Below are 20,101 nucleotides of genomic sequence, written 5' to 3'. Positions count from 1 at the left end.
GCAATAGCTGAATTTTCACTCAGTACATTCATTTAGCACCTACAGGATAGTAAACAAGTCCCCACTGTCTCTGCTCATTGAGCTTACACAGCCATGAGGAAATAAAAATGAACAGGAAGTAAGTCACAAACAGACTATTAAATCTAAGAAGGATAATAGTTGGTTTTGGAAGGCACTGCCGATTTTTAACACTGATAAGCAAGGCTTCCCTGAGATGACTGTCTGGGCAAGAGAATAAAGACTGAGAAAGATCAACTTAAAAATACCTAAGGAAAATGCCTTCCAGGCAAAGGCCCAAAGCTGAGGTGAGACCACAACTGGGAGGAGAGTTCTTTATCTGATCAGAAAGAGACCACTGATCTATCCTAAAGCAGTCAGCAAGAGAGACATGCTGGGAGGCATGGATGCAGGGATAGCTGGGGGTCAGACAACTTATAAATACTGGCTACAATAAGGAAGAGGTATTCAAAGCAGAGTGTGGGGAAACTAATACAATAATGCCTGACAGATCAAAAACTGGACTAAGATCTACGCTTATCAACCTGACCTCCATCTGGACTCAGTGACTAAAAAGAAAGTTTCCTATCATGTTTGTTGGTGAATAGTAACTATGAGTTTTTCTTCTTATGAAAGTGTAAAGAAACCAAGCCAACTAGGAACATAAAAAAAAAAAAAAATATTTCTTCCCTTTTGAAATCCCAGGGTACCACAGAATTGCTTGGAAAACTGTTCAACATATCGGGAAATGGACGGAATTACAGTCTCCACAAACAAACAAACACAGGAAAAGGAAGGTTGCGAGAGATAGGCTGAGGCCCTGGGAAAGTGGAATGAGAGACAATGACCCTAAGAATGCTGCTGCTCACAGTGGGCATTGTGAATCTGTGCTAACACCTGTGAAGATCCCTTGACAGCTGTGACCTAATTTATCCATCGTAACTATTAAGTGGTCATTACTAATTTTACAAATTATAAAACCAAAATGAGGCACATTAAAAACGTGACATGAAATAACCATGTGCACTAAATGGCAAATTTAGATTAAAGTGACACTTCTGAACACGAATTAAGACTCAGAGGGCTGGCAGACGCAACGAAAACACATCAGGAGGACGAAGAAAAGATAGAACAGGGCTGGTGTAACAAATCTCAGGCCCTCTCTGTCACTGACAGACTCAGACTGACAGTGGAGAAAGTAACACTGATGGAGAGCTGAGTCAGCATGATGAACTCTTCTCAATGCAAAAGAAAATGACAAAATACCAAGAAGACAGTTTAAAAGACTATAAAGTATTCATGGAATAAGCAATGACCTTAAGAAAAAGGCCACTGGGACAGGAACAATGACCAAATATAGAAGCAAAAACACCTTTTCACAGGTGGAACAGAGCTGTCCCCAAAAGATGAAAGGCAAGGTAGGAGTCAGACTTATCTTTTTAAAATCTTTAAATTATTAAGGCTGCAGTAAAAATCATATAGAACTGTAAGGGATGAATCAGGCAAAGAAACAATATGGTCGTTCTGAGGTTTCTGGAGAAATGCATAGGCATGAAGGAACATATGTGCTTGAACACAGTTCTATCCAATGGATACAGATCATTCTATGCCTTACAGTTCTAGTCAATGAATCCAAACTGTGCATGCAAAGGCAGAGACAATACTTGATAATCGAGAACTAGGGAAATGCAGAATCCTTTAAGTCCCTTATGAATAAACCATCTGAATTCAGTTCATACAAAGGTTAATCAATTTACCAACTCAGAAAGGCTACAGATGCAGGATCAGTAGTTCCAACTAAGACTAGTCCAATAAACCTAACCTGAAATGCAACTCTAAGTTGGGGACCTTTCAAGACAAAGGTAAATAAATTTTTAAGGCGTGATATGTGGAAATCATATTTTAAATTTAGTGCTACCTTGAACGTAAAAGCTGGAATTATTTAGCAAGGTCTTGAGCACAAATGAGCAGAAGGGAGTAGGTGACGCAGCAAGTTAGGGAATGTTCTACTTAAGGCAAGGGAAAAGCAACTCATTTCATTTCTGCCTTTAACAATCACAGAATTAAGCAGTATTCTACAAATAAACATAGGTTACCAACTACAGAAGAAGAAATATCTTAGATACAAAAGCAATGATGAAGACTGTCAGAGAAAATGGTGTAAACAGAAAGACTAGAGAAAAGGAAGTAAAAAAACCAGGTGTCAGCAGCAGAAACAAATGCACCGCTCAGATTATAGACAGAAGTAGAGAGACACAGCCAACTGAGCTCAAAATGTTAACTAAATGCTGTGTATTCATGTACACGCACACAGAAAAGGATATGTGCTTCAAGTGCTAACCAGAGTGAAATGAGGAAATGAGAATATAATTATGACACCCTCAAGGCAAAAATAAACACTCACTCTGGAGAAGAAATAACACAGGAAAATAAAAATTTCACTTTCTTCTTTTTATTTCTACTTACTACCATGAAATTAGTAAGGTACAATAAAAACAAAGAAGAAAATCACTTACCAAGTGAACCCAGTATGACCAGAATTGTTAAGATCCACACAAGCACTCTTGATATATACCTGATAATCACCATCAAAATCATGGACAGAACTATAGGGAAGAGAGAACCCAAAAAATTATCATTAGTAAAACACAGGAGGATATAAAGAGAAGAACAAATATTGCTTTTTTCCTATAGGAATAGTTCAATGCTATTAGTTCATGACCACAAAAAGAAAGGAAATGGGCTGCTTCTGAGATTACAACTCAGCACTTAAGTAGCATCTCTGAAAACCATGGGTCCTAACTGTGTGGATTATAAACTACGGAAAAGAACACATGCAAATGCACATGGAGTCACCAGCAGGAAGACATCAGACATGCAAACAGACATCAATACAGAAGGTGTAGAAAATGACATGCCATGTGGTGAACAAAACAACCAACAACAAAAATTGTAATGTGTAGCTGGAAATCAATTAAAGTAACCTGCATTGTCTCTGGATGAATGTCTCTAGTTCAACAGACTAGATGGAATTTTAACACTGTTTAATATTTTACATTTAACTCTGTAACGCCAAGAGAGGATCTGAGCCTATATAGTATAAAATCCTCAAACCTGCTAAAGCTAAATGCCCTGGCCTCATTCCTCAACCTACTGTAAAGCTTTTCCTCAGAAAAGAGCAAAGATTAGGTTAAGTCATTTAGCCAACTCTCTTACCTATCCCAAACTAAACCCTAATGTGCCAAAATCATAATTAAAATGCCTGAGAAAAAGGGCAGTTAACCCTTGTGTGAGAAACATAATTCTGAAATAATACTTTATAAATATTAAATGATCTAAAGGCCCATTCCCCAAACAAAGGAACAAAGTTATCTTGAATTTATATTACACTCTTATACCTCAAAAGAAAGATATTCTAATAAAAGTGGAGTGAAATGAATTCACATTGGTGTTATTAATCTTAAAGTCTATGTGTAGTATTTGGTTAAAGCATTCAACTATTTCAGAAAACAGTGATTATTATATAAAGTCATATTTTTTCAGGCCATTTACAAAGCTAAACAAATGGTTAGGTTTTGGAGTTTTAAGATACTACTTTTGCAATAAATGTATAAGAATGAAAAAACAAATGGGAGCCCTTTGAATATCCCAGAGCTAGAATTTCATAAGGACATCATTACTAATTAAGTACCAACTATGTAAAAAAGGCAACACTCTCTAATATAGGAAAGGTGGAAATACAGCCTGTATCTTTTCAATGAATACAACTGCTATTAAGCATACATAAATATTAATTTTACTTATGTAATGAAATAGTTTGGTTGCCACTAGCTTGTGTCTCCCAATTAAGGCGTGCGAACTCTGATATGCCCTTAAACAGTTTTAGAATAATAGAGGTAATTTTCTTCATCTTGAAAATAGAAATGATTTTATTATCTAATTATTGACTAAATAATTCTGTGGCTAACAAGTGGAGATTTCTTTTCATTTTTCCCAGCAAGGCAATAAAACTATAGCAATAAAAATAAAATTACACACTTCAAAAGTAACCTATGTTCTTACAATATATAAGAGAGCACATAGACTCTTTTACATATACATATACCTCTGGAAACATATCTAAATCATTAAAAGGAGCCTTCTGTTATCATTAAAGTTAATCAATGATGATTTAGTAAGCAAAGTTTGGGGAAACAAGTCTTTAATGAAAGGAAACAAAGTGACATGAGTTTAAGATGTATACAAATACCTTTTTTATGTATATATTTATAACTACATGTAATCTGAAACAAGTTATTTTGGCCATGGGTAAGTCAAACACTTTACACGTATCCCCAGATGTACGCATATTTTGGCTAAAGACAGCAGCTTTCTGCAGTACTATGAAAGAGCTAATAATGAGAAAAACAATTACCTAGTGATAACAAGCAAAGTCCCAATATAATTTCTTTGCTGGTCATTACTCCACTAATCAGCCTGTGTAAGACACTATTGTCACTGACAAAGGTGATCAGGGCCTCTGCAAACTTGGCATAGCAGGAAATGTTCACAGGAGCACAGCGATGGAAGAATGGAATAGGTGCACTGGTGACACAAGAAAAAAAAAATCAGAAAAAAAATTACTCCTACTTAATATAAATGCCACATCAAACACACAAATGAAAGGTGAATATGGCTGCAATACACTCCACCCTCCGTGTCATGGGAGCTAAGTGCTGTGCACTATGAAAATGACTGCTATGTGTACGGATGCCAATCTTACCAGAGGGTGGAGTGCATATTCCAACGGAAGACATTACCCCCCTTCTGAAAACAAATACACACATACATATGGAAAACTACCAGAAGCAAAACCAGAGCTCGAGACTTCTCAACTCTGCACATCTACCAGAGGCTGATGGCAAAGTTTACATGCATGTACTTCATTGAATGGAAAATGAACTTTTGCCAAAAGCAACTTAAAAGTAAACACATACACATGCTTTTTACAAGAAATGTGTCACCATTAATAGAATGTTTCCTCTTTCAAAACATTATAGGAAACCTCATATTAATAGAGGTGTGTAGGGCACAAACTTTTATACCCTCATATAAACAAACACATGCCAAGACATTAACAGACAGCAAATTAAAACAGCCATGGGAACTAATCTATAGAAATGTTTATAATACAGAAATACATGGGGAAAGTATAAATAATGTAATGGTGGTATCTCTGTATAAAAGATTACACACAAATATGGGAACAATAAAACACTCTATTAAGAGGTGAAAAATACATGACTTGTTAGGGTCATGGAATTCTGGACTGTTTTCTTTCCCTTTTCAGTGCTTGGACTTGAACCCAGGACCTCAGGCATGCTAGACAGTTGCTCTACTACTCAACTATATTCCAGTAAATTTTTTTTACTCTGCACATGTTATGTGTATGATACAATATGCCTACATCATATACAAGTGATAATATGTGTCTAGAAAAAGGAAAAGCAGCCAACGAGCTAATCATTTAATCCAAGCTTCCATGTACCAAGCTGTGACTTGTGAGAGAACATGTGTGTGAGAGCCATGATTTGAACTGGCTTAATAACATAGTTCTGCTTCAACATTGAGAGGATAATACATACATACACATCTAACCAATGACAACACTGTGAACCAGAGAACTTCAGAATTCTGGGAGAGCCCATACATATGAACACATATGTATAAATACACATGGGTAAATTAAGTTAAAAATTGGCCATCTTAACACAAACCTCACACCACTGGCGCTGATGGCCAGGCAGGTGGCAGATCTAATATAACATACTAGCCTGGACTAGAAAGCTGTTCTCCTTCTTAAATATTCATCTACCTAGTGGGTAAGATTACATGGTTGGACACCAAACTTTAAGGATGCTAGTGTTAGGAAAACATAACTGACCTTAAAGCAAAATACTGTCTTTGTTTCCTTCCTCAAAAATTTTTTTCCTCTTGAAATCAGAATGAGTATACTGTTTTCATTAAATGTTAGTCAATGAACACAAATGGCAGTAAGAAACATCATCTATAATACTTAACTTTTTGAAACAAAATAATTTTAAAGATGAAGCCTTACCTTGTTACATTTCAGTAAAATACATTAAAAAATGATGTAACAATATACCAGGAATATTCATCTTTTTAAAAATCCATTTCTATGTCCCTGTATTGTACTGGTATATACTTATAGAATGACATTAAATGAGCTCCCTAGAATTAATGCCAAAGACCTAATGCTTTTTTCTTTTAATTGCAGGAGGCTAGGGCATTTGGAGTGTAGTGAGATAGTCCTTCTGTGGCACTGACCACGCCCATTGGGGGTGGAGCCATGGGCAGAAGTGACTGTGGAAGGAAGTCGGAGAGAGAGCCGGGAAAAGCACTCTTGCTGGCGTGACTTGGACAGGAGAGCATCGGGTGGAATTTCCTGGTGTTCATCCGTCTAGGTTGTAAGTTATTTCTCCCTTAATAAACATCTATTCGGCCTATTTGTTTATCCTGATCCTTATTTAACTGGGATATTTGGAGCACTTGTTTCTTGAACAAACATTATGTCACTGAAGATGAGAAAATGTATCAAATTACACAACACTTTTAAGTGAATGGATCTGGTTAGAAACACTACAAGAATTTAAATGGGTTACCTATAAATATCAAAGTCAATGGAGGCTGATTTGGTACACAAGTCTTTAAACTGGTAACTGTTATAACTGACAGGCTTTCTTTTTCCTAATGTTGTCTATAGAGAGATGCTCTGTCTAAGCATACTTCCAACTATATATATATAATCTCAAGGCTGGCTCTGCATCTTTAAAACCCAAATGTTCTCTTTCTCAGTCATCTGCATATCTACTCACTGTGTGTATTGGCTTGTCACATCTTACTCATTTGCCCCCACCTTTTTCTTGTTGATAGTATCCACTAGTTGCCTTGGCCCTGCATGTTTCCGGCCCCCATCAGACATCAATTAAAGCCTCAATTCTCCTGACACTGCAGCTGCAAGCCACTGTCTTTCTCAGCTCTGTCCTATTCGCTGAAAGGGGGGCAATGTTCTATAAGTGGCTTCAGATCATCGCCATCTCCACTGTCACCCATGACACAATGACTCCAGCTCTGAGGACCAGCACAGCCAGTATGGTCTGTGTTGAGTTCCCTGTGAGTTTAGGACTAAGAGAACAGCTCAAAAGGGAAGGACTGGACTTTTAAACCCCCCACCCCCTTCTATTTAGAAATGTCAAGTGAGGTCTGTGCTGAACTTTCCTTTCAAATCATTTGGCCAACTCCAAGGAGTACTTTTGTAAGAACCCCTCAAAGAATTGGGGAAAAATAACTGAACTTTTACCATATAATGTCTAGTTACTAGTGAGAACATGCCTTTAGTTAAAACAAAAGATCAACAGGAAAGAATTTATGGATCCATTATTCAAAACTAAAGTTAAACACTTAGCTGTGAAGTAAAAAGCACTGGAATCCCTTGCCTGCCTTCCCCTTCCTCCCCCCTTCCTTCCCCCTTCTCTTCTCCCCTCCTCCTTCCTTCTTCCCTCCCTCCCTCCCTTCCTTCCTATGGAACTCAGTGCCATATGCTACAGACTCTACCACTGAACTACATTCTTACGCTCTGGAATTATTTTGTTGCTGTTGTTTGGTTTCTGATACACAACCTCATTCTGCAGCCCTGGCTAGCCTCAAACTCATGGCAAACCTACAGTCTCAACTTCCCCAGTACCTGGAATTCTTGGTTATTTATAAGCCACCACATTAGTTTTGGATTCTTTTCTTTTCTTTTCCTTTCTTTTTTTAAGCTTAGTTTATTTAAAAATTTTATTGATTAACCCTGTTCTTTGACAATTTCATCCTTGAATAAAATCCCTCCATTTTACTTTCACAGAGTCCTTTGAGCACTTCTGATATCAAAATGCTTCTATTATATTTTACCATTTAACATAGTGAATGCAAAACGCATTATCTCATTTCACATGCCTGTGAGAAAACACTTCTGAGAACATGGTTTATGATATCACGTCTGCACCACTGTCTAACCTATACGACAGTCTGTGCTTCTTAACGAAGAGGGCACACAAAAAATTTTCTTTATAGTAAGTTTATCTTTCTTTCCAAGCCACAGACTAATGCATTTTAAAGAGGACAGTGTGGTTCCTATAGGTCCTGGCATTTCACATTACTGAAACATTAGTCAACAAGAACAAAAAGATTTAAAACAAAGTAGCCACTTGTAGGTAAAATGAGTTACAATGGCAAACCTACTGCTCACTTCCCTTGAGTCCTGACTATCACAGTGAATGAGCTCCCTCAAGCACAGCAAACAGTACCCAGTAACCTGAGTCCATGTCCTTCACCAGAGAAGGCAGGGATCAGCATGTCAGTAACTATTTTAGAACCCCAAGCTAAAAACAACCACACATGATTTCAAGCTGTATGTTTTGAGAAAACAACAGCATTAAAGGATTCTAGAAAGAGTCCCTATAGCATATAAAAAGCAGGAAGTAAGTCAAGAATCTCGTTTATTTTCCTCTCTCACATATTCCAGAAACAAAAACTGTTAGAGGGATTCTGTAAGATCCAGACTCAGACTCTGACTCAGTAATTACTGTGAGGCCTTGGGTAAGTTATGTTCTCTCATCTTTTGTTTTCCTCATCTACAAGTTAGGGGCAAAACCTGCACCGTCTTGTGAGGGTTCCATGATGTAATACACGTGAGAGATCATAAGATGGTCAGCACACAGTAAGTGACTTGTAAATATTAATTCATCCATCAATCTTCTACTTAAAAATATGGGTAAGTAATACTTTTTCTTGATTATTAATTTCTCACTTCAGTATTACAGTACTACTTGCCCAGCACCTAGGAACCTTTCTGATATCGAAATGTAACCTAAATAAGTGAACAAGCTAAGAGATTGTCTCTGTTACTGTCGTTTTCCCTGTATACATGTAATACCCCTGCAAACAGGCAGGGCTGCTCTCCCCTCATATAGCACTCCGCTTGGCATTTCACCAACAACGGTACAAGTGTGGATAAAACTGTTGTCTTTTTTTAGCCATTTGCTTTTAAAGCACCAAAGCTCTTGGGTCTTCTGACTTTTAATGTTCTCTTAGTGTTTTACTCCAAATTAGTTTATAGTTGCTCTTGTTAAGGCACGGCTGTCTTCATCAGGTCTCTGGGCACCCAGGAAAGTCTGGGCAAAGAGAAGGGATCTAAAAGTAGGGAGAGATAAGACTTCCCAAGCTGGGTGCCAAGAACAGAAGTGGACAGTTAACATCTATTATCTTAAGCCTTGAAACAATTTTGTGAATATTCCCACTTATTCATGAATAAACCAGATCTATACCTAGAGACTTATTCCAGCTGATAAACAGAACAATGGGACAAAGTCACCCACAGACCTATAAATTCTAGGTCTTTCTTACTGAATATCGTTAAAAAACAGTCCCTTACTTTCAATTCTGACTTGACAAGATACAAAGAACTGGAAATCCATTTGACTGACATGTCCTCTATTTTCCAATGAAATATTTTAAATTCAAGTCTAGAAGTCATGACTTGTTTGAACCAAAGTCCATGCTGCTCTGTCCCAGGATGCTATGTTCCCAGGAAGAAGGAATGAAGAGATGTAAAAGGAGGTTGGAGGGAAATATCAGCAATGAAGAGAATTTCCTGCCTTCCTATGAGTTCAGTCTCCCACACTCACATCAGTACCCACTCCAGTACCAGGGGATCTGACATGCTCTTCCAACCTCTGCAGGTACACACCCACACCTATATTTATCTTTAGATGGGGCACCTAATGGTGGTGTACACTTTTAACCCTAGCATCATAAGGTCCAAAGTACCTCCTTTGCTTCATTGCTGCGGCCTCCCTAACAGCCATCACTTCCATCCCATGAACATAATCTCCTGAGTGGCTGGTTTAAGGCTGTAATTTTTAAATCCTTCCCAAGTTTCTTCTGAAACAGTCCCTTTAGTTTTATGCCTACAGGCTTTAAAGTTTGACTTTCAGTAGCAACTTGACAAGGCTAAAAGAGCTAGAAATCAATTTGACTGCTGTGTCCTTTTTGTACTTTGCAAAAGACAATTTAAAATTAAAGTTTTACTAAAGTACAACTTACCACGTAAGTTGTCCTAAAGTCAATATGATCTGCTTTCATGTTCTCCAATCTCTAATTTTTCACTTGATAGTCCAATATAATATACTGAGCTACAAAAGTAGCTAGAAAGTCAGTTTTCTAGAGGTTTCCTAGGACACACTGTTCAAAGATTTATCGAGATACTTAAAGTATATGCACATCTAAACACGTGCACATACATTTGTAATTTACTCTACAATATACTCTACAATGACTGAGTGTTTGTATCTTAAAAAAAGTATGCATCATGTTCATGATTGCTTTACTTCTAAATATTGTGAGCCATTGCCAAAGAACATTTCTTCACCTTTTGTCTATTATATGTAGTTGGTATTTATAATAAATGTTTGCTAAGTAAAATTTTGGATAAAACCTGAATAATACTCTAACACTGAAGATACACCTGAAGAATATAACCTGAACAACCTGTGGAGAATATTCACTCACATAATTTTAAAATACTAAAGTAATAATTTCAGTAAGTACTATTAGGATCAACTTTAAAGCATCTATAGGGACAGTGAGAATTGGTTTCTAAATTTGTTGCGGTTTTGCATACTTACAAAAATTATGGACTGAAAATAAAAATTATAAAAAAGCCCCTAAAGAAATTAAAAATATCTGAGAACAAGAGAAGTTGTTTGTGAGTATAGGTTTTAAAGGTTAAAAAAAAAATAAGTTGCCAACATTTATGCCCGCTTTTAAAATCTTGTTATCAAAGTAATGGCCCCAACAACAGGCACCATCAAATGACAGTTTTCTCAGAACAACCCAGTGTTGAGTTTACCTATGGAAAACAAAGTCTATAACTTAACTGTGCAATTAAATTTACCTGGCTGGGACTGGTAGTTTGGGACAAAGCCCAGCAGATTTTGAAGACAGAGTATATTCAGAAGGCTTTATGTTGTAGTCACACAGTGCTGAGCCTGTTGAAAGAAAGTGACATGTTAGCTAGTGGAATCGTCTGGAAAAAGTCTCAATTGTTTTCCCTTAACTTTAGATGTTAATGTTACATTTACCATTTCAATCATTATAAACATTGTAAAAAAATCACTTCATGTATACTAGGAATCATTTAAAATAGTTTACTCTGAAATGACCAATAATTTAATGTATTTTAGGCACAAATTTTAATTACTAAAACCTTTATTGACTGTCATGTCACATTCTCTGCCAGATGACAATGACATGTACATAACTTACTACAACCATATAAAACAAGCATTAGGACACTCATAAACTAGGAGGTAAAGAAGCTAAAAACAGAGGCAACTGGTAGAAGGGCTGGGATTAATTATGCACCCAACTATTACTACAAAGTCTGCACTCCACTGTATGAGTGCCACTTATTCATTTATTCTCCATTACTTACAACTGAATATACTATACACAGACCTGCACACAGGGATACCACTTTCTTTCTTATTTAAAAGGCACAAACCATTCCCCACTATAAATCACTAAACAAACTGATAAATTGATAAGTGATCTCCAGTTTATAATAGTTCAAAGTCACCTTTAAATTGGTGACAGGGTTTTCTGATTATATGATTAATAGTTATGTAAATAACTGAAAATCCAGAACGACACAGTCCACTGAATTTTGTGTGTACTATCTTACTGAGCTGCAATTGTTTTGATATAGTGACTTCAATACAGGAAGGTTCCTTGTACACCAACAACAGGCTATTGCTTTGGTTTTGCAGAGTACCTACTGCATTATGCACAAACTATCCGATTAACTGAAATCCCTACCAGATTTCTAAGTTAGCAAAATATTCTATTATTAATATGAACAGAAAAGCTTTCATTTGCATAATGAATGATAATGAGATCTTAAACTGTACTACTATGGAAAAAGCTCAAAATATACTGTGAGGCCAGCGTGGCCAACTAAACACCAGGTTAATTTTGGAAAAGTCACTCGATCATATCTTAAGGAAATGGAGGGGACTACTGAAAAACATATACATCCTGGTTTGTTTGGAACAAAACTGGGAGTGAGTTTATTTACCTTTTATCTTGTTAGATCAATCAAACAAATTATTGACAATTTTCAGAAAGCAACAAATCAGAAGTAATGCTGCCTGAAACCAGCAAACCATCTGGAAAATGTTTAAATATGATGGTCATAACAACATGTTCACCAAAATATAAACAGTATGAAATTTCATGCAAATAAATGAATATTAAGTATATAACTTCCCTGTAAGTATTGTCTGTCATGTCTTAAGTTAATGCCACCAAGTTCTATTCATAGTAACTTTGGAGGAAACATGACAGTAACCAAATAGTTCACACTAATCCTAAAATAGCTAAAAGTTCTATTGAGAAATTTTCATTAAAAAACAAACAAACAAAAAAAACAACTGTGCTAACAAGTACAGAGCACCCATTGTGACTATGGACTTCTTGAGCTTAACAGTCAACATTTCTTTCAGAGAACAAGATGGAATCAACCTGCAAAATCATCGAGGCATTTAGTAAAATACTGTGTGCTTTGTCCCTGCTGCTAAACACACTGCTCCATCTGAATTCAATGAGCAGCCTCCACCCATTCGGTGCCTTCTTTCCTTTAGAAAGGGAGGTCACCAGGTGAAACAAGGCTCAATTTTATAAATACTTTCCCAGAATAATGTTCAGTGGAAGGATAACAGCTTTATCTCCAATGTTTCTGCTGGGACTTAGGACAGCACTAAGTGGATCCTGTACTGAACACACGAGAGGAAAAAAGACCTTCATAACACGTTAGTGGCAACAATCAATCCTCCTGCTCAGAGTTGATAGATGGAGAAGGCTCAAATACATGGTAAAAAAAAAAAAACAAAAAAAACAAAAAAAAAACCTTACAATGCATACATTTTACAGTTGTTTTTCTTCTCACATTATACATGAATACACCTGCAGTGGACATTTTAAAAGTGGCAACTTACTTTTATTTTCCTTACAGCAGAATTATAAACAATGCCCACCACAAGAGGTTTGTACCTAAGGAGTCACACATACAGGGCTTTTTAAATGCAAGAACAGGTTTAAGAAAACACACACACACACACACACACACACACACACACACACACACACACACACACACTTGAATAATGAAAAGTCAAAAACTAAAAACAAAAGTTAATCTAAAGCACACCAGAGGCAATCCATTCAACTCAGCCAGTGTTATTCAAAAGCTATCCAAATGAGCGATTTTAGGAGCCCAAGTTGAATATACAAACATTTATCATGGTAAATGCTTACTATCACTCCCAACACTGTTTAACTTCTATGATATTTCAAATATCTTAAAATATTCAATTATTTATTCTTTGGTTCAATTTTGGCTATATCAACCCTATGAGGTCTGTTCTATGACTACACTCCAGAAGTTACAGATGAGAGAGAGGGAGAAAGAGAATCAGTGAGCTGTTTATAATATGATCCTTTTTCTTAAGCCATTATGTTTTTGCTATTTATGGTAATCATAACCAGACACATATTTTATGAGGTTCCATGCCAAAATCCATCTTCCACAGATATCTAAAAGCCATTTGTTTGAAGAAAATTTATTTCCAATACCCATTCTTCTATGTACTTTAATCCTGGTTAAGTTCCACCATCCATGAAGACCCCAGAGTGAAATATATCTTTATCTGATTGTTTTTCTTTCACAGAACTGCAACCGGTGGAGACAAGAAGCCTAGTCAGTAAGACCTTCCCATGGAATCTCCATTCTTCAAAATCTGCAGGGTCACTTTCAATCTCTTCCAAAAGGGCTTTTTCCACCTGTCACATGCAGGTTCTATGTTTTATATTCTCATCCTCAGGATAAACCTCACACTCCATGGACTCAAGGCCTTTCTAATGCAGGGATGTATCACTAAGTCCAGCCTCTCTTCAACCCTTGCTATTCAACAACTCCAGACCTACTGTATGCATACTCCCCTCCTTCCGCCTGAGCTATCCTTTGCAGACTAGTACCTGAATAAGGTTCTGCTGAAGTATGAGCAGAATTTCAAACTACTCAAACACCATTTCCTGTCAAGTCTTCTCTGACCCACCCAGGAAAGAGATATGCCACTTAGCTCCATTATAGAACACAGCATCTTACCTTGTAATTCTTCAAACTGTCATCTCTACTTTCAATATATGAGCTCTTTGAGGATTCTGATCTGTTTCCTAGTGGATAGGTGAAACTGGAAACCACATTCTAGTGCACCATATTACATACAATGTTCATGTGCTTTTCACTAAACACTATAAAACTAGTTCTCAGGCTGTGTGGTGGTAGTGCACACCTTTAATCCCAGCACTTGGGAAGCAGAGGAAGGAGGATTTCTGTGAGTTGGAGGCCAATCTAGAATACAGAGCGAGTTCCAGGACAGTCAGGGCTGTTACACAGAGAAACCCTGTCTCAAAAAAACAAAAATAAATACATAAGTAAGTACTAGTTTTAGTAATGGTATCATGGCATGCTGTGGCAGACACTGTTGGTTATGGAGGACTGACTACACAATGGCATGGGTGTACTAGCACCTTAGCCTCTCCCTAGATTCCAGCAATTTCCCTCTAAGCCCTTGCTCTAGCAATAACCAGAAAGTGTCCAAACACTACTAAAACTTGTCACACAGCTCTATTATGGTGTGAACAATAGACCCAAACTCCAAATTAGTTGAATTAAAGATAAAGGTAATATTTTGAGGTGGCATTTTTTTTTTTACCTTAAATTATATTTACAATCACAGCAAACTTTATAAGCATTAAAACATGAAAAATAGACCACTCCTCAGAATGATTTAAAAATTTGTACTGAATAGAAAAAACAAATTTTATATGTGGTTCTGTTTTCATTATAAAAACCAAATTCTATTGCCTTGTGAAGTCTCATGAATCTAACTTTCATTTTTCTAATTAGGAAAAAATTATGCATTTATATTCTGGCAAAATAAAAACCACCGTTTCAATTTCAATCTCTAGTAATCCATGAAATATGGGGGCATATTTACAATTCCCAAGAAGTATCATCCACAGAAATGAGCCATTGGTACCACCCTGTCAACCATGAGTGGCACATGGTAGGTACTCACTAAATATTTGCCAAGTGAATTTGTAACATCTACCCGAGACTTCTAAGTGTTGTGAGGACAAGAAGTCTGATCCTGCTGGACTACAAGCTGAACTATAATATATATCTCTGGTGCATACCTAATGGATATTAATTATTTGTAGAAGGAATCAGTTTAAATTGTATTATCAACTGCAAACATTTTTCCCCTTTCTAAATGATCAAACATCCTGGTCTCTGACTTGGAAGCAATTAAATCATTTGCTAGAGTAGATCACTGTGTTCATTTATATACATTATCAAGTTCAACCTTCTGCATCACTCTGTAAAGAACAATCTATACTGTGTGCTTTAGATTATATTGTTACTGGCTGAAAGGAAAATACAATGATCTGATGCTGACTGTAAACTTAACAGCCAATGATAATCAAAAGGCTTATTAGTATTCACGAGCAGTAAATTTTATCTAAATGTCATACAATTTGTTAAGTTTTTAATGGCAAAACAATAAACATTTTGAAAGCGCCATTCAACACTGCTGTAGTCAAAATGTGTCTATGATCCAAACAGCAGGTCATAACACCCTCAGAATTATATGAAATATTGTACATCAGAGAAGCATTTTAAAGTTGTAGTACTTTTATATATGGTAAATGAGATGCAAACAAGGAAAAAAACTCTGCCATAGTTTGCTATCATAATATCCTCAGAATAAATGAAATATTGTACATCAGAGAATAAATTATAGTACTTTTATATACTATAAATGAGCGGCAAACAAGGAGAGAAAAAACAAAAACCTCTGCCCTAGTTTGCTATTATGTTACGCAAGACAGAATATATACTATAGAGCAATGAGAATGATAATAAATGTCCCATGTGAAATATTCCTAACAACTGAGGATGTGTGGTCCACCTGTCACTTAGAGATGTTCGTTTCATAGCCACTTGTCAAAACTGAGCTAGAAAACTATGTAAAGCCTCTGGTATAGCACATAGTAGGGATAAATAACTGGTATGCTGAAGCAAAATGCACAGCTTCAGTCACTCACCGAGACCCAGATGCTCAAACCGAGCAATGCAGCTAGAGATGGCAGGACAAGATTGGGGGAGAGGAGAGCTAAGAGAATTGCATGAGTAAGCACTGTGGACTTCCTTGTCACCTGTCATGATCTACCAGGGTCCAGCTGAAAATCTCACAGGAAGCCAAAGCTAGCATCAGAAGGAATGCAATTAATTCCCTCTATGATGAACATGTTACTTGTGCTTTCCAGATCATATTAAGGATGGGAAGAAACCTGTGCATCAGAAACTAAAAGGAAGGAAAGTAGGGGTAAGATGGGATTCACACCCTGATGAAATGAGGCCTCAGATGGGAACTCCCACCAGGCAGTTTCAATTTTCTCTGTGGGACATAAGGTTGGGAAAAAGAAGGGACAAGAGGGCCCAAGAGAAGAAAAAGGATGGGTAATCACTTGGAGAGAGTGTAGGAGAGAAAAATGAATGAAATGAATTATTTAGATGACTTTTTCTTTAAAAACTGATTTTATAGCAATTCTGGTTAGATTGGAACTAAAAAATTCACCTGCTGGTGGCAACACCCATGGATTCAGAATTGAGGATAAAGGAGGAAGAGGATGGGAATATTAAGTGGCAATAGAGATGGGCAGGGAAATCCGGTCCATGTTCTTTGAGAAAACAGTACGGGTATCTACTGCCTGAGCTCAAGCAATGGAGCCTGGATATTCAGAGATAAACACAGCATGGTCCCGCCCCCAGGAGATTCACACAGAATCCCAGGGACATGATAACAAGCTGACAGAAGTGTAACACAGAATTCTTACACTTTCGGGTAACTGCAATTTTTTTTTTAAAGGCCATTTTAAAATTGTTCTCTTTGCTAGCACCATGTATTTGTGATATTCATGTCATATATGAATTATAAACCATAAGAAATTCACATTTATATATTTATCACCCAATTCACATATTAGAGAGTATACTTTACAGTTATCTAGATGCCCCTGCATGCTCTTAAAGGTCATGATGAAACGGCAACAACTCCACAGAACCAATCTAATTCCAGACATGTCTTCTAACCTCTCCTCTCTAGTCAGGCGCATTAAAAGCTTCCCATAAACATCCAAGAAAACAATCCCTCTTTCTTGCCTAAAAGGGAACAAAGACTTGAGAGAATATTATTTCCCTAATAAATGTGTTTCTTATAAACACTGCTACAGGACCAAAGAGCTTCCTGTTAAGAAAGGAAGGAAGGAAGGAAGGATGGAAGGAAGGAAGGAAGGAAGGAAGGAAGGAAGGAAGGAAAAAAGAAAGTTAAATAATTTCTAAAGATAATAAAAGTTCATGTGAATGAGTGATTTTTAGTTCTAGGTAGTACTTTCAAATGTTGTCAAGAAAACTTAGGTCTCTGAACAGTAATTATATTACACTTTCACTCAGGTAAGAAACATATTATCTTACCCAAATTTTAAAGTAAGATTTAGACTTAGCATCCTAAAAGTACTTCACATATGATCCTTTTCTTATAAGAACATTTTTTTTTAATTATGAAAAAATACACATAGCATGAAAGTTAACAATGCTAACACTCTGTGGGTACACAGTCAGTGACATCAAAAAAATTCACAGTATTTCCAACTATCCCCATGATCCATCTCTAGAACTTTCTTCTTGAAAACTGCAACTCTTCAGGTGTTAAACAATAACTGCCTATTTTATCCCCATTACAGCCCCTGCCATCTACTATTCTCTTCCCTGTCTTGATGAACTTGACTATCCTAGGAACTTCAAATATATGGATTTTCCAACAGGTTGTCCTGTGGAGGAGCTTATTTCTCTTAGCACAACATCCTTACTCCAACCATGTACAACTGGATTTACTTCTTCCTTCAAGCTAAATAATTTCATCATATGTATATTAACACATTTTCTTTCTTCATTTGTCTTTTGAGACATGAACGCCATGTTCAGCTTGAAATTTTTCTTAATTTATTAACCAGTTCATGGACATTTCAGTTGTTTCTGCCTCTTTTGATTATTAATATTGCAGTAAACATGGGTGTGTAACTATTTCTTCAGATTATGTTTTCCAATTCTTTCAAGTAAATACCCACAAGGGGCACTGCTGATTTGGGGATTTGCACATTTCCATAGCAGCCAAACTACTTTGTAATGCCATCAACAATGACAACAGTGATTTTTCTAGAACTCCATCACACGGTGATTTTCTTTTGAATGGTGTATCTTAAGGGCACATTCACATCCAGTATGTTTGGGAGGACACGTTGAAAGGCAGCCAACACAAGACTATAACTCAAGTGCCACATAAGACATACAGGATTGCTGAGAACTAAAATGGTGTGGATAGTAATCACTGACCAGACACAAGACTTACAAATATTTTCTCCTCTTTTATGAGTTGACTCAACTCTGTTGATTTTACGCTTTCTTACATAAAAGTTTATGATTTGTTTACTCTTTTTCATTTTTGAGACAAGGTTTTTCCATGTAGCCAGTGCTACACTTGGACTTGTGAACATCCTCCTCCCTCAGTGTTCTAAGTACCAGGATTACAGGCACAAGTCACCAGGCCTGCTTGGATGCATCTTTCAGTTCTGTCACAATACAATTCTACTTCCTTCTTTTGCTTCTTATGCTATTATGGTATTCAGAGCCATTCAAGAAAGTATTGTGAACTTGAATGTTCTGAAGCCTTCACCTAGGCTTTGTTCTAATAGCTTTTATTAACTAAGCTTTTTCATGGACTTGTAATAGTTCTTCTCTCCTAGAGATCTGAAGATGTCTCATACCTGCATCATTGCTTACAGAAATCTCCTCTCTGAAAGAAATAATCAAGGTCTATAAATGTGAGCTCAAAGGGCCTTTATTTCCTAACAGAGACTCAACTATGTACAAAGGCACAAACACTAACAGAAACAAAAGTTACAAAGACCAAAGAAGAAGGGTGCTAATGGAAGACAGGAAAGCGACCTCTCTTGGACTTGGTGGTAACTCGGGGATTATACCTTATCAGATCCAGTTTCATGTCACCAACCTGAAGAAAAGGAAAGTCTTTTGAGACACTCAGGAATTCCACTTTAGGGGTTGCCATTAAAGCAGGTATTTGGGTATCTATACCCAAAGTTTCCTCACTTTTTGGATTTTAATGAAGTTTTTATACTTACCAATTAAATTTACTGTTGCCCCCACCCTGTTACTGTTGTGATTTCAGGTGCTGTCATTACTCCCAATGGTATGTGTTGTGAAACAGGATTCCACCATGGAGCCCACCCTGTCATGGAACTTGCTATACCCCTGCTTCTTCCTCTCAAGGGTTGGGATACATCAACATGCCCAGATTCTTTATTATTCTTTATACAAACTGACTCCAAAGTCTAAGGGTACTTGCTATTTGCTAAAATATTTATTAATCAATGCTTCTGAAACACAAAGCTACAGACTCCACTGGAAGTGCCTTAAGTTAGAATGAATAGACCACACTTAGTATACATGCACTTATAAGGATAGTGGCCCAGAAACAAAGCATGCCAGGCACAAGCCGATTCTCCCCAAGAGACCATAAGAGCCAGTCACACAGGATGAGGAATTGGCCTTGACTTGGCCCTCCTGGAGATAGCTCAGGTTTAAGGCACCAGCACTCACATCCAGGATGTTTGAGAAGACACCCTGCAAAATAGTTTAAGACTGAATCATGGCTCTGAGTGTCATACAGGATGCACACAGTTCTTAATGTTGTAGCATTCATGAGTTCAAAGCAATGGATGAGTGCTGACTGAAAACTCTGAGAACAGATTCAGTCGTTATACAGCAGCTTTTTCTAAAGCAGTGAATCCTCAACCTCTG

The 20,101-nt window shown here is 37.0% G+C and overlaps 1 protein-coding gene across 4 annotated transcripts in view; it reads right to left on the bottom strand.

The window, feature by feature from the left end:
* Nucleotides 1-20,101, bottom strand: part of Slc44a1 (solute carrier family 44 member 1) — a 164,776-nt gene that overhangs the window by 66,614 nt on the left and 78,061 nt on the right. For all 4 annotated transcript variants that reach the window (XM_051187810.1, XM_051187809.1, XM_051187807.1 and 1 more), the window contains exons 5-7: nt 10,994-11,087; nt 4,412-4,581; nt 2,514-2,603 (exon numbers count right to left, since the gene is read on the bottom strand). In XM_051187810.1, the coding sequence (XP_051043767.1) occupies nt 2,514-2,603; nt 4,412-4,581; nt 10,994-11,087 (354 nt within the window). The remainder of the gene's footprint in view (nt 1-2,513; nt 2,604-4,411; nt 4,582-10,993; nt 11,088-20,101) is intronic.

The sequence above is a fragment of the Phodopus roborovskii genome, unplaced genomic scaffold (genome assembly GCF_943737965.1).
Source record: "Phodopus roborovskii unplaced genomic scaffold, PHOROB, whole genome shotgun sequence".
Taxonomy (NCBI): domain Eukaryota; kingdom Metazoa; phylum Chordata; class Mammalia; order Rodentia; family Cricetidae; genus Phodopus; species Phodopus roborovskii.
Note: the sequence above shows the minus strand (reverse complement) of the source record. Positions and strands in the feature narration are given on the sequence as shown.